At 42.9% G+C, this 13,776-nt stretch overlaps 1 protein-coding gene across 4 annotated transcripts in view; it reads left to right on the top strand.

Moving 5' to 3' along the window:
- The window catches only part of ME3 (malic enzyme 3), a 290,015-nt gene that overhangs the window by 202,372 nt on the left and 73,867 nt on the right, over positions 1-13,776 (top strand). For all 4 annotated transcript variants that reach the window (XM_053561321.1, XM_053561323.1, XM_053561322.1 and 1 more), the window contains exon 5: positions 5,740-5,815. In XM_053561321.1, the coding sequence (XP_053417296.1) occupies positions 5,740-5,815 (76 nt within the window). The remainder of the gene's footprint in view (positions 1-5,739; positions 5,816-13,776) is intronic.

The following is a 13,776-nucleotide window of genomic DNA, read 5'->3' as shown; positions in this document are numbered from 1 at the left end:
TCTATTCCTTTCACAGTAGTGCCAAAGAAGATGAAATATTTGGGAGTATACCTAACAAAGGACATGAAAGTTCTCTACAAAGAGTACTATGAAACTCTAAGAAATGAAATAGCCAAAGATGATAACAGATGGAAAAACATACCATGCTCATGGCTGGGAAGAATCAACATTGTTAAAATGTCCATACTGCCCAAAGCAATATATAACTTTAATGCAATTCCTATTAAAGCTCCATTGTCATACTTTAAAGATCTTGAAAAAATAATACTTCGTTTTATATGGAATCAGAAAAAACCTCGAATAGCCAAAACATTACTGATCAATAAAAACAAAGCAGGGGGAATCACACTACCAGACCTGAGACTGTACTATAAATCCATAGTGATCAAAACAGCATGGTACTGGCACAAAAACAGAGAAGTAGATGTCTGGAACAGAATAGAGAACCAAGAGATGTATCCAGCTACTTACCATTATCTGATCTTTGACAAGCCAATTAAAAACATTCAGTGGGGAAAAGATTCCCTATTTAACAAATGGTGCTGGGTAAACAGGCTGGCAACCTGTAGAAGATTGAAACTGGACCCACACCTTTCACCATTAACTAAGATAGACTCTCACTGGATAAAAGATTTAAACTTAAGACATGAAACTATAAAAATACTTGAAGAAAGTGCAGGGAAAACTCTTGAAGGAATCTGTCTGGGTGAATATTTTATGAGGAGGACTCCCCAGGCAATTGAAGCAGTATCAAAAATACACTACTGGTACCTGATCAAACTAAAAAGCTTCTGCACAGCCAAGAACATAGTGAGTAAAGCAAGCAGACAGCCCTCAGAATGGGAGAAAATATTTGCAGGTTATATCTCCGATAAAGGTCTAATAACAAGAATCCACAGAGAACTCAAACGTATTAACAAGAAAAGAACACGTGACCCCATCTCAGGGTGGGCAAGGGACTTGAAGAGAAACTTCTCTAAAGACCGACGCAAGATCTACAAACACATGAAAAAAAGCTCATCATCCTTAATCATCAGAGAAATGCAAATCAAAACTACTCTGAGATATCACCTAACCCCAGTAAGAGTAGCCCACATAATAAAATCCCAAAACCAGAAATATTGGCGTGGATGTGGAGGAAAGGGCACTCTTCTACACTGCTGGTGGGAATGCCCACTAATACATTCCTTCTGGAAGGATGTTTGGAGAATACTTAGAGACCTAAAAATAGACCAGCCATTCGATCCTATAATTCCTTTACTAGGTATATACCCAGAAGACCAAAAGTCACAATATAACAAAGACATCTGTACCAGAATGTTTATTGCAGCCCAATTGATAATTGCTAAGCATTGGAAGAAGCCCAAGTGCCCATCGACCCACAAATGGACTAGCAAATTGTGGTACATGTATACCATGGAATACTATGCAGCCTTAAAGAAAGATGGAGACTTTACTTCTTTCATGTTTACATGGATGGAGCCAGAACATATTCTTCTTAGCAAAGTATCTCAGGAATGGAAGAAAATGTATCCAATATACTCAGCCCTACTATGAAGCTAAATTATAGCTTTCACATGAAGACTATAACCCAACTATAGCACAAGACTATGGGGAAAGGGCCAAGGAAGGGAAAGGGAGGGGGGAGGTTTTGGTGGAGGGAGGGTAAGGGGTGGGGCCACATCTATGGTGCATCTTAGAATGGTCTATGAATCGAGTGTATGATGCCCCATGATCATATCAATGTACACAGCTATGATTTAATAAAAAATAAAAAAAGAAAAAGAAAAAAGAAAATTTTAAAACAATTAAAAAAAAAAAAAAGGTTTAGATCATTTTCTCAATACCAGACCACCTTTCTTACCTGGTAAAATCAATAAAAACATTAAATCACTTGTCTCCAACTCAAAAAAAAAAAAGAATGGGTACAGGCAATTGCACTAACGTACACAGCTATGATCTAACAATAAAAAAAAATAACCACATAAAGAAATGTGTTTTCTGTGTATGTAGGCATGTAGTACTTTGAGAGTGTATAACAGGGAGTCTTTACTCTATTTGGGGGGAGTTTTTTGTGAGACAGAGTCTCACTTTGTCACCCTCGGTACAGGGCTGTGGCATTATAGTTCACAGCAACTTCAAACTCCTGGGCTCAGGCAATCCTCTTGCCTTAGCTTCCCAAGTAGCTGGGACTACATTTGCCCATGACAATATCCAGCTATTTTTTTAGAGACAGGGGTCTTCTTCTTGCTTAGGCTGGTCTCAAACTCCTGAGCTCAGGTGCTCTACCTGCTTCAGCCTCCCAGAGTGCTAAGGCTACAGGCGTGAGCCACCATGCCTGGCTGAGAACCTCTACTTTAACTTGAAAGTGGTATCAATCAGGTTCGTTCCACCTTGATACACTAAGTCAATCACTACAACAGTGGCTTTTTCAAAAAAAGAAAGGATTTATTCATGAGGCAGCCAAACGAGGAGGTAGGAGAACAGATATCAAATCCACCTGCCTGAAAACGAGGGCTTGGTGTATGAACAGGGAGTTCATACACAAAGCAACATTGTCTAAAGCATGGGGAAGAGTGATTAACAGGTAGGAATTACCTTAGTTCCTGAGCTAATTGGTGTTATGTACAACCCTAATGGGGCTACCTGACTCTTAATAGGACACATGTTCAGAACATAGTGTCATTACAATGATTAGAGTTTTTTGCGCTCTGACACCAAAAGGTCACTCTTCATGTACCCACATAGGCCCAGTTAGAGGATGGGTGGTCTTAACCAGATTGAACTGGATAGAAGCTGACCATTTCCTGAAAAACAACTTTAAACAACCCATTATTCTAGTGCCCCACAGTCCAAGATGTTATCTGTAAGGCAGCCAGTGGGATTTTAATTATATATTATTTGGCTATGTGAGTTTTAGCTATATAGGTTTTAAAGTCAACCAGAAGTAACTGATTAAAAGCAAGAAAAATACATGGGTTTGGGCTGGTTAGCTCTCAGTTTCAAAATTATCAGAATAATGAGTAGAATTGACTAAAGAGTGAGGAGGAACAGGTGTATCAGGCAGAAGGAACAGTGTGTGAATTGGCCCTGGGGTAGAAAGAACATGAGGAAGAGTATGGTATGTGGAGGAATGAGAAGGGGGCCATATGCTGATGACTAGAGCATGAGGGGAGAGGGGAAAAGGGTGAAGTAAGGCAATCAACAAGGGCCAGACCACTCAGGGCCCTATAGGCCATGAGAAGGCACTGAAGGATTTTTAGCGCAAGGGGTAAAACAGTAAGATTCTGATTTCAAGAATATCACTCTTGCTGCTGTATAGAAAATAGATTTGGAATTGAACAAGCAGGGATGTCACAAAACTACTGTGGCATGTTAAGCAATAGATATCGGAAGTCCGGACAGGGAGGGGTATTTTGTGTGCATTAATGAAAGAAATGTGTGAACCATGAGCTATTTAGAAAGTAGAATTGAAGGACATGGCAATGAGTTGTCTAGAAGAGAGAAAAGTGTCAGATGATTTCAGGGAGGTGTGATTGTTAAACTAGATATGTGAATAATCCTCACCAAGAAAGAGCAGGAAAGACAGGTTTGTCTTGAATTTTTGTTTTGTCTTGTGTTTGAGCCATAGTGGTGGAAAGTTAGATGATAACTTTGTTTTGGGACATCATAAGTTTAAAAAGCCTTTGAGACATGCAAAGGGAGATTTTTGGTAGGCAGTTACATTGAAAGGTCTAGAGCAACAATTCTAAAATCATGGGTGATTTTGTTTCCTTGTTTCTCCAGGAGACATTGACCAATGTCTGGAGATATTTGGGGTTGTCACGATGAGGTGTAGGGTGCTACTGGCCTCTAATAGGATGTTCTCAAACATCTTGCAAAGAATTATCCAATCCAAAATGTCAATAGTGCCATGGGTCAGAAACTTTGGTTTACAGGTATTCAGGAGTCATTGGCCAAAAGCCTTGGAAATTGATGAGATCACATACAGAAAGAATAAGAATAGGAGAAAAAGTAGGATTGTACAAATTTCTAAGACACTTTAATGCATAATGGCTTGACCGCTTTCCCAGCAGAAGGAATAGCCAAAGAAATAGAAAGAAAACTCAAAGAAAATGGAGTCACAGAAGATCGGGGGAGGAGAGTGGTGTGTAAAAGTACCAGGTGCTTCTGAGAAGCCAGAGGTGGAGGCTCATAAGTTGCTGTCCATTCCATGTAGGGATGTGAAGGTCATTGGTAGCCTTAGCAAGAACAGTTTTGCTAGCATGATATTTGAGAAAAGACAATTGCAGTGGGTTGAAGAATGAGAAGGAGATGAGAAAACGGAGGCAGCTAATATAGACAAAGCTTTTCAGAAGTTTGCAAGTAATGGAAGTGAGAAGAGAGAAAGCAAAGACCTGGCAAAGATCGTGGGGGTCAAGAACAGTTTGGAGTTCAGTGGAAATTTTTTTTATCATTTAAATTTTTTATTATAGAAAATTTCTAACATATATGAAGAAATGTTGTAATGGCCTTCTATGTACTCTGGAGTCTGTGGCCTCTGAATTCTGTTTTATTTCTCAGATGAGCAATGTTTGTTCTAGGAGAGAGTTAATTTTCCTGGACTCAAATTCCAAACACTGTGTCTTCTAATCAGTGGCAGCTGAAACCTGAGCTTCCAGTTGTAGGTTTTCTTTGTTTCTTTGTTTTGTCTGTCCCCTGTGTGTTCATCATTTAGTGTTCAGCCAATGATTTTGGCAGATTTTATACTCAGATTTGGGAGATCAATCCCAAATCCAAAATCACTTCCAGGATTTCCACACCTACCCCCCTTCACTTCCTCTCCCACACTGTATTCTGTTACTTCAAGCTAGTAAGACTGGCTTTCTGCTGCCCTAAGTTGCTTGCAGACTGGACTATTACCAGGCAAAAGGCTGCTGCAAACTTGAAAATCTCAAAAGGTTTAATCCCTGCTTTCAGAGGTAGATTCCTTCCAGTTTCTGCCTGCCTTTTGCTAACCCCCATTGCCTTTAAAACACATATATACAAATATGTGCATTTGTGCATACATGTGTATGAGGCTAGTCCAGAAAGTATCCAGCCACTGTTAATATAATAAATGACTCTATTTTTCATATTGCATGGCTGGATACTTTCTGGACAGGCCTCTGTATATGTACATATTAGTATATGTATTTAAGGGGTGTCTCATGACTGATGCCACCCCTCTTCCTATCCCCCACTGCAAGGACCTCAACCCATATGTCCAAGTTCCAGTCATAGCCCCAGACCTAAATATCCAGCCACTGTGATGTGGTCTGCACTTGGGAGGAGGGACCTGGAGAAGAGGCCCCAACAGTCCCTGGAATCAGCTTTGGGGCCATTTGGTCAGAGAATTATGGGATCCTAGGGACCTCATCTGGAGGAGGGAGGGAGGGTGTAGACTGGTGACCACAGGTTCCAGTGGGTGCACACCCCTCAGCCCTATGGACTCTTGGCTCTGTGGAGGGGAACAATTGGAAGAAGGCCAGAGCAGGACCCTCTAAAACAGTGGTTCTCAACTTTCCTAATGCCGTGGCCCTTTAATACAGTTTCTGTGGGTCTCAACCCACACGTTGAGAACTGCTGCTCTAAAATGTTAGGACTTGGGATGGAGATCTCTCTTGCCTCGGTCTATGAGCAAAATAAGTGAATCCATACATGGTCTTCTCTCCTTGCCTAGTGTGGTTTCTCTGTGTTTACATGTTTTGTTTCTGCTAGGGGGCTCTTCATAACCATCCATGACAAAGGCCACCTTGCGACAATGCTGAACTCCTGGCCAGAAGACAATATTAAGGTACGATTCTGTTCTTGTTGCTGTTTCTCCATTGTTGGGTGAATCCTTTCAGCCTGTATGAGTCACTTCTGACTATAAAATGGGCCATTAGGGCACCAAGAGCAACATACGTCTCACACCCTGTTCCTAGGCCCCGGCCATGGGCCTGTAGTAGCCAAGCACAAATGCACCCCAGAGCAGAGGTTTGCATCACGCAGTGAAATTGCCCTTTATTATTGTTGTTGTTATTCATCTGAAGATACGTTCAGCATACACTGAGTACCTGCTAAATAAACAGTCCAGACCTAGACTGTCTTCTCAATTAGCTGACATGTCATGAGGAGAATAAGGCAAAGACATGAAAAACTAACAAGGTGGAAACTGATCAGTGATCAATGAAATGCACAGAAAGAGCCCAGGGTGTTCAGAGAAGCAGAGATGACATCCAGGCTGATGGATCTGGGATGACCTCATGGAGAAAGTGACATTACAGCTGGACCTTGAACTGAGGGGTAGAGTTCGGGCAGTTAGGCACTGGGGAGACCAGGCTACTGGGGGAGGACACTCTGAACCAAGTGAAAAGGTGATTAATATCTTCATACTTGGGTATGTGTACCCTGAGTGTACACAGGCCTGGGAGGGGTGGCGGGGGGTGGGGTTATAAACACACAGTGCCAAAATAAACCTAGAACTTCTTCCTAGAGTGTAAATTTCACTCAAAAAAAACAGGGAGAAAACATTTTTGTGTAACAAATAGGATATAATAGTCGTGTTAATTTTTAAATACAAAACGTGCAACTTGGTAGTAGAAATGCGTTAGCCTTGGGCTAAATCCTCAGGCCTCCTCCTACTAGATGGACTTCTGTGGAAGAGTTGGAGGGGCTGTGGCATCTAAGATCATTGTCACTTTTGGAACAAAATAGGTAAAGCAAAAATGCAAAACATCTGGCTACTTGGTGAGGGCATTTTGGGGCACATGAGCCAGGGTGGAATTGGAGCTGATCAAGTACAGTACAAAGAACTCTCGGGGCCAATGCTCGCACCACCCTGCCTCAACTGGGAGGCTGTGGCACTCCCCCGCTGTTTTTTCTCCAGGGCCTCCCTCTCTCCTTCCCCTCTAGTTCCCTGAGCTCTCCAATCCTTCTTCATGAGGCACCAAATACAGCTTTTTCTTGCCTCCCTCCCTTTGTCTTCCACCCACTTCTGGCCCTCTCTGGGGTATGTTAGTATTTAGAATGAGCAATGGACTGAGGGAGGGGGGTAAGGGTGTGGGATCCAGCCTTTGGCTCTGAGGAGCCAGGCCTGAGCCACAACCAAGGTCCCTGGACTTCAGTCCTGGCTCATTCCGTGCACTACTATCTGGGTGTCATTTTGCTGTGTGCCTCTTCCTGCTTATTTGCCTAGACTCCAGTTATGTGTAGGCCTTGGCCCTGCAGGTTTTGGCCCCAGTCCCAGAGAAACAATTTTCCAGGGTGTGTCTAGGAGGAATCTCAAGTCCATTAAGGGAAGCCAGCTTACTGGATAGGGAGATAAGTACAGGCTAACCCGAGTGGACATGCTGCCGAGGTCCTACAAGCTGACCTTTCCACATTCCCGGATGTTTCAACCATGAAAAAACCATGTGCATAGTAGGCACTCAATACATGCTGCTGAGTTGAATGAACTCAGGTAAACAACATGCTGAGCAGCTCCCATATTCTGACACTGTGCCAGTCAGTCTCCCTGAGCAGCGAGATGGGGCCTCCACTAATAAATACAGCACCTTGTACAAGTGGCAAGAAATTAGAAAGAATAGTGAAAGGCACTCTCCTTTAATCAGTAATAAAATAAGGAACCCTTTCCTCCAGGCTGGCACAGAGATTGGGGCTCATGGGCTGGATTTCATGTTTCTGTCACTCCTCTTACCAGAGCACAATTTAACACAACATCCCTGCTATATGGGATGTAAAAGGAGAAAAACATGGACCCAGCCCCCAAATGGCTTCATGTCATGCTTGGAAAACCAAGATACGAATTCAAAATAAAACCTTAGGAGCTAAATATTCATCAACATCAATAAACATATTTTGAAAACCTTCTAAATACTGAAGCGAATTGCCAGAGTGATGGAGAAAGAAACTGCTATGATTTTAGAGGAAGAGAACCAAGGGTTGGGGTCACTAGGAAGACGTGGGACTTGAGCAAGCCTCACAGAGACAGAGACATTCAGAGTGTTGAGGAGAGGATAAGTTGTATGAGCAGATATGGGCCAATGGCATGTAATTCAGCTGCATTTAACCATCATTTGGTAAACATCTGCTCTGTAATAGTTCCCTGGGAGTTTAGGGATAAGGAAGGTATATGGGCCCAAAGTCAAGTGAGTTTGAAGTCTAGTGAGAGAAACTGACCCAGAAACAATGACAGGGCACTGTTTCTATACTACCAAAGAGAGGAACCCAGGGGATGAGGAGCAGACAGGTGACTGGCTGCCCATCTTCCCTGTGGTACCCCAGAGTGAACAGATGTATGCCTCCTCCACCCTTTATTCCTGTCTCAATTTGGAGGAACCTGACTGTCAGTGATTACAGATCAGCCCCACTTTGCAGACAGACAGACCCAGGTTCTGGTCTGAGTCTTCCATTTACCTGCTCTGTGTGCAGAGATAACCCCTCTGAGCTTGCTTTCTTATAGTGAGATAAAGTCTGTGCACATCAAGTGGACATTGTCATTATGAAGGTGAAGGCAGCAGATAGCACATACAGCAGTGAAGGGCCCAAAGGCAGCCATGGATGGGACTCCCCTACTTGAGAATCACACAAAAATGGGCAGGCAGACACTTTGGCCCCTGGACATAATTTATTTGGCTCTCAAGGCCTTCAAATTCAACTTTTTGAAAATTTTGAGTTTGTAGAAAACATCTTAAAATCAGAAAATGTCATTAAAAATACAAAGCATATAAAAAATATATACACATTTTAAGAAAGGAAATAACTATTGAAATTGTAATACTCAGGTCATGTTTAACTTCTGCAGTTGTAAGAGATACAGATGCAATATATAAGATAACAAATGTTGCGGAGGGAGGGTGATTGGTGGGATTACGCCTGCGGTGCATCTTACAAGGGTACATGTGAAACTTAGTAAATGTAGAATGTAAATGTCTTAACACAATAACTAAGAAAATGCCAGGAAGGCCATGTTAACCAGTGTGATGAAAATGTGTCAAACGGTCTATAGAACCAGTGTATGGTGCCCCATGATCGCATTAATGTACACAGCTATGATTTAATAAAAAAAAAATAATAACAAATGTTACTGGTATATGTTGAGTATTGCAATTATGATATAGATTTTTTCCTTCTTAAAATGTGCATACATTTTTTTGACATTCTCTGTCAAATGTTAGAATCAAAACACTTGAATTTCTGACTTTTCTGGAAAAACCAGGATCTCTGAGCAATGGGCCTACAATTTGACATGTGAACAAGTCCATAGGCCTGGTTGGACCGCCCTGGTTTACCCAGTCCCTACCTGCCCCACTCACTGGCCTCCTCCCAGCCACAGGGTGCCTTTTCAAAGGTTTGGAATGTTCCAACTCCAAGTCTTTCTTGTATCCTAATGTCTTTTCTCCAGTTGCTCTAAAAAGAAGGGAAGAAAAATCTCCCTACCAAGGTAGAGAATATCTACTGATCACTCCCATTCTGGCACTTTGGAGCTCATCTTCACTTTCACTGTTTCATTTGTTTCTCACAGTCACTGTGCTCAGAGTGGAGCAAAGATTCCTCCTGATACCCCCAGAGATGGGTCTTGAAGAGTGTGTAGGAGTATTTTTTCTCAGATGAGCAAGTTAAGGTTAAGTGTCTTGCTTGAGGTTACCCACAAATAAGAGCTGGTGCCCAGTCCAGAGCCCTGCTTCTGGATCACCTCTTCTCAGCAGCTGAGCAGGCAGAGGTTTTCAAGGCACTGGTGTCTTTGGACCCTGATGTTGCAGGTTGCTTGGCTGGAGAGGAGGAGTGGTTTAGCTCCTGCATTAACTCAAAAGGTAAAAAATGATTTTCTATGATTTCCCAGACAGAAAGAGCTAAAAACTGAGATGTCAGAAAAGTAGGCTAAGAGAGAAATGGAGCCAAAGCCCCAGGCTGGGGAGACCTTGAAGTTTTGTGGGCCCTTCTCGTGCAGGAAGGCGGGGGCGGTTAGGTCAGTCTGCCCTGAGCTGTCCAGCATAAATCACAAAGAGGAGTGAGAACTGCTTTTCTGACTTTTTCCCACAGTGGCCATTGCCTGGAGCCGAGAGGAAGGCTCAGCTGAGAAAATCTCTCCTCCCCAATGATTTTCCCAAGCTCCTAAATCTCTCAGTTGCCCCAGTCCCAACAGCTTCAGGGGAGGAGGTACTGAGAGGTAACTGGGTGGCAGGGCCAAGGGATCATCCTCTGTCCCTGGGCACCAGCCACGTAGGTATTAAAACTCAGAACAGGGCTCGGTGCCTGTAAGCTCAAGCCACTAAGGCGTCAGCCACATACACCAGAGCTGGCGGGTTCAAATCCAACCCGGGCCTGCCAAGCAATGACAACTACAACCAAAAAATAGCTGGGCCTTGTGGTGGCTACCGGTAGCCCCAGCTATTAAAGAGGCTGAGGCAAGGGAATCGCTTAAGCCCAGGAGCTGGAGGTTGCTATGAGCTGTGACGCCACAGCACTCTACCCAGGGCAATAGTTTGAGGCTTTGTCTCAAAAAAAGAAAAACTCAAAACAGATTGCCAGTGCCAGATGCCTACTAATGATGGACAGGCCCACCGAATGTTAGACCCAGGTTAGACTCTGTGCTCAGGGTCACAAGCTAGATTTCCTAGGAAATGGTACCTGGGAGAAAAAAATGGCATGTTGGGGAGTGGTCTTGGGTCAATGCCTGTGGGAGGAAAGGGAGAAGGAGGGAACAGAGGAGAGGCTGGGCTGCAGTGTGGTCTCCAGGGAGACTCAACTGAGCCTATGAGGCAGCCCTAGAGTCAGCATGGCCCTTCAGAGGCTTCCGAGGCAGGGCCAGGGAGCAGCCTTTGGACTCCTACACTGATCAGTCATTGATAGCGGACTGCCCCTGGAAGCGGGTGTGGCTTTGGGCAAAGCAGCTCTCCTCAGTCAAGGAAATTCCCCAAGTGAGCTGATAGCTGAGGGTGAGGCTGGAGAAATAACTCTTTCCTTCCTGAAGGTGGATCTGGGCAGCCCATTCCCATATCCACCTCACACAGTTTTGTGCCAAGTGCTTTACATAGATTAACTCATTGAATTTCCCTGACAACGCTGACAAGAACATTTAAGAAGTAGAGATTATTATTATTATCTCCATCTTATAAAGGAGAGGTAAGAGGTTAGGTTCTTTGCAAAGAGAAGTGGAACCAAGATTTTGAAACATGCATTGTGTTTTGGAGAGAAAGAGAGAGAAAAAGGGGAGACAGAGGAGAATAAAAGGAAAGATGAGAGGAGAGGATGAAACAAAAGGAAGAGGAAGGAGAGGGTTTTCCCCGTAGTGCTGCTAAAAGTCCAAGGAAGCCCCAGAGCAAGGAGGCATTATGATCCCTGATCAGTCTTGGGTCATCTCAGTGGGTCCACCTAAGATAAGGGGCATGGGAAGTCATTCAGAAAAGACCTTAGGTCCAAGGTAGATGGGCAAAGAAAAAATGTGGCACATTATCTCCCAAACCTCCCCTAGACAAGGAAGTTGTGAGTTATAAAATTCTTCCAAAGAAGAAATATGTGATTTTATCATTCTGGAAAATTATTGCTTTAAAACCCAAGCATGATGCTCACGTTTGCCCTCAATCTACTGAATTAGTGGTTCCCAACATGAGCTCCACTGATGTCGTGAAAAATAGGGTGCAGGGGATCTTCTCTCTGAACTTGTTAATCTATTCCTGGTCTGAACTCTGTCCAGTGCAGAAGACACTGCTCTCTGCTGGATTGGTCTCATTGCCCAACATTTGTGAGAATATATCACATGGCAAGTACTGAGCTAAACGAAGAGGAATCAAAGATGACATGACTCGTTATTTGCCTCAAAGAGCTTCAAGCTACTATAAAAGACAAGGACATGTATATAACTATAATATAAGAAAGGGAGTGATAGGTGCTGTAGGTGAGAAAAATGCTATGGGAATTCAGAGAAGGGAATGATAGCTTCCAGAAGGGAAGCTTCATGGAGGGAAGTTGTCTTTTAAACTGTTCCTTGGAACATGGAACGAAGTAAGAGTTGAATCAAGAAAATAAAAGCAATGTAAGGAGTACAATAGCATGTACTCATAAAAATACAAACCTTGAACAAAAGTGGCAGTATTTTAGTTTGGATGGAACATAGAGAGTATGAAGGGGAAATTTGAAGGGCAGATTGGAACTAATTCTCAGAAGTCCTTAAATGCTAAAGATGTTTGATTTATTTTATAGGCATAGGGTCCATTGGAGATTTGTGGGCAAGAATGTATGTGCTTTGGAAAAATGAAATAGAATGGGAAAACCCCATGAGTAGAGAGACCAGTCTGGAAAAATGAAATAGAATGGGAAAACCCCACGAGTAGAGAGACCAGTCTGGACACCACTATACTGGCTTGAGTATGAGAAGGATGGGCGGGTCCAAGGCAGTAGCAGTGGTATGAAGACCATGGAACAGATGTCAAAAATAGGGAGCAGGTGAAGTCAGCAGAACTTGGTGACCAGATATCTGTAGTTGACCAATGACAAAAAGAATGAAAGTGAATTGGACAGTTTTGAACTTAAGAGATACAGGATAACAGGAAGGGAGGACAGCAGAGTGAAAAGGCTCGAAAGGAGTAAGGAGGACTTGTGGAAGTGGAGACGAGTATTGGACACCCAAGTGGCAATATCCAGAAGATAGTGAGCTACAAGTGTCATCTGCTTAGAGAAGACAGCAGGAGACATTGCGATGGATGAAGATGTCAAGGTTAGAATGCAGTTAAGCTTGGCATGGCCAAACTTTCTTAAAAATTGCATCTGCCAAGGTCTCCTCACTATCTCTTTCACTCATTAATTTGACAGATAATTATTACATATGGTCTTTCTGTGGTAATGCTGAAAGAAATCTCCTGGAGAGATAGTAAATAATTAAAAACTCTAGGGCGGCACCTGTGGCTCAGTGAGTAGGGCGCCAACCCCATATACTGAGGGTGGTGGGTTCAAACCCAGCCCTGGCCAAACTGTGACAAAAAATATCTGGGCATTGTGGCAGGCGCCTATGGTCCCAGATACTGGGGAGGCTGAGGCAAGAGAATCGCTTAAGCCCAGGAGCTGGAGGTTGCTGTGAACTGTGATGGCACAGCACTCTACCAAGGGCAATAAAGTGAGACTCTGTCTCTACAAAAAAAAAAAAACTCTAATATATAATGTTTCCCCTAAATAGTAATCATCTTTACCATCATAAGAGCTGTGACCATTTGCTCATCACCCTTATACAAGACATCAGACTAAAATTAGACATGTGTTATTTCATTTCATTGTTTAACAATCTGATAAGTTAGGTATTATTATTATACCCATTTTTTAGGAAATTGAAGCTCTAAAAAAAGTTATCCCACATATAAGATTACATATGGTACATCATCAAGGATCCAAGATTTAAACACTGATTATTAGACTCCAAAGCCCCTGCCATTAACTGCTGGGCTGTTTGGTGAGAGCCAAATAAGATATGCATTTTTAAAAATATTAAATAACAACCCAGATACTTTCACCATCAAGTGTTTAAGTAGCACCTTGCACATGTCCTGGCACAGAGTAAGTACTTAATAACTTGTTCAAGGTAGCCAGGCAGACAGGAAGGGTCTATGGTATATATGACAACTGCTAGTAGTTCAGAGAAAGAGAAATCTCAGTAGATTGCAAGGGGCAGGATTTGTTCTGCTGGAGGACAGAGAGAAGAACCTTCTAGAAGAGAGGTGTCTAGAAGCTGAGAGGGAGATAGGGTAACTAAATCCAGAGTGTGTCTCAGAGGAGTGGGGAAGC

The sequence above is a fragment of the Nycticebus coucang genome, chromosome 14 (assembly GCF_027406575.1).
Source record: "Nycticebus coucang isolate mNycCou1 chromosome 14, mNycCou1.pri, whole genome shotgun sequence".
In the NCBI taxonomy this organism is placed as follows: domain Eukaryota; kingdom Metazoa; phylum Chordata; class Mammalia; order Primates; family Lorisidae; genus Nycticebus; species Nycticebus coucang.
The sequence above is the reverse complement of the archived record's forward strand: the minus strand, read 5'-3'. Positions and strand labels throughout refer to the sequence as shown.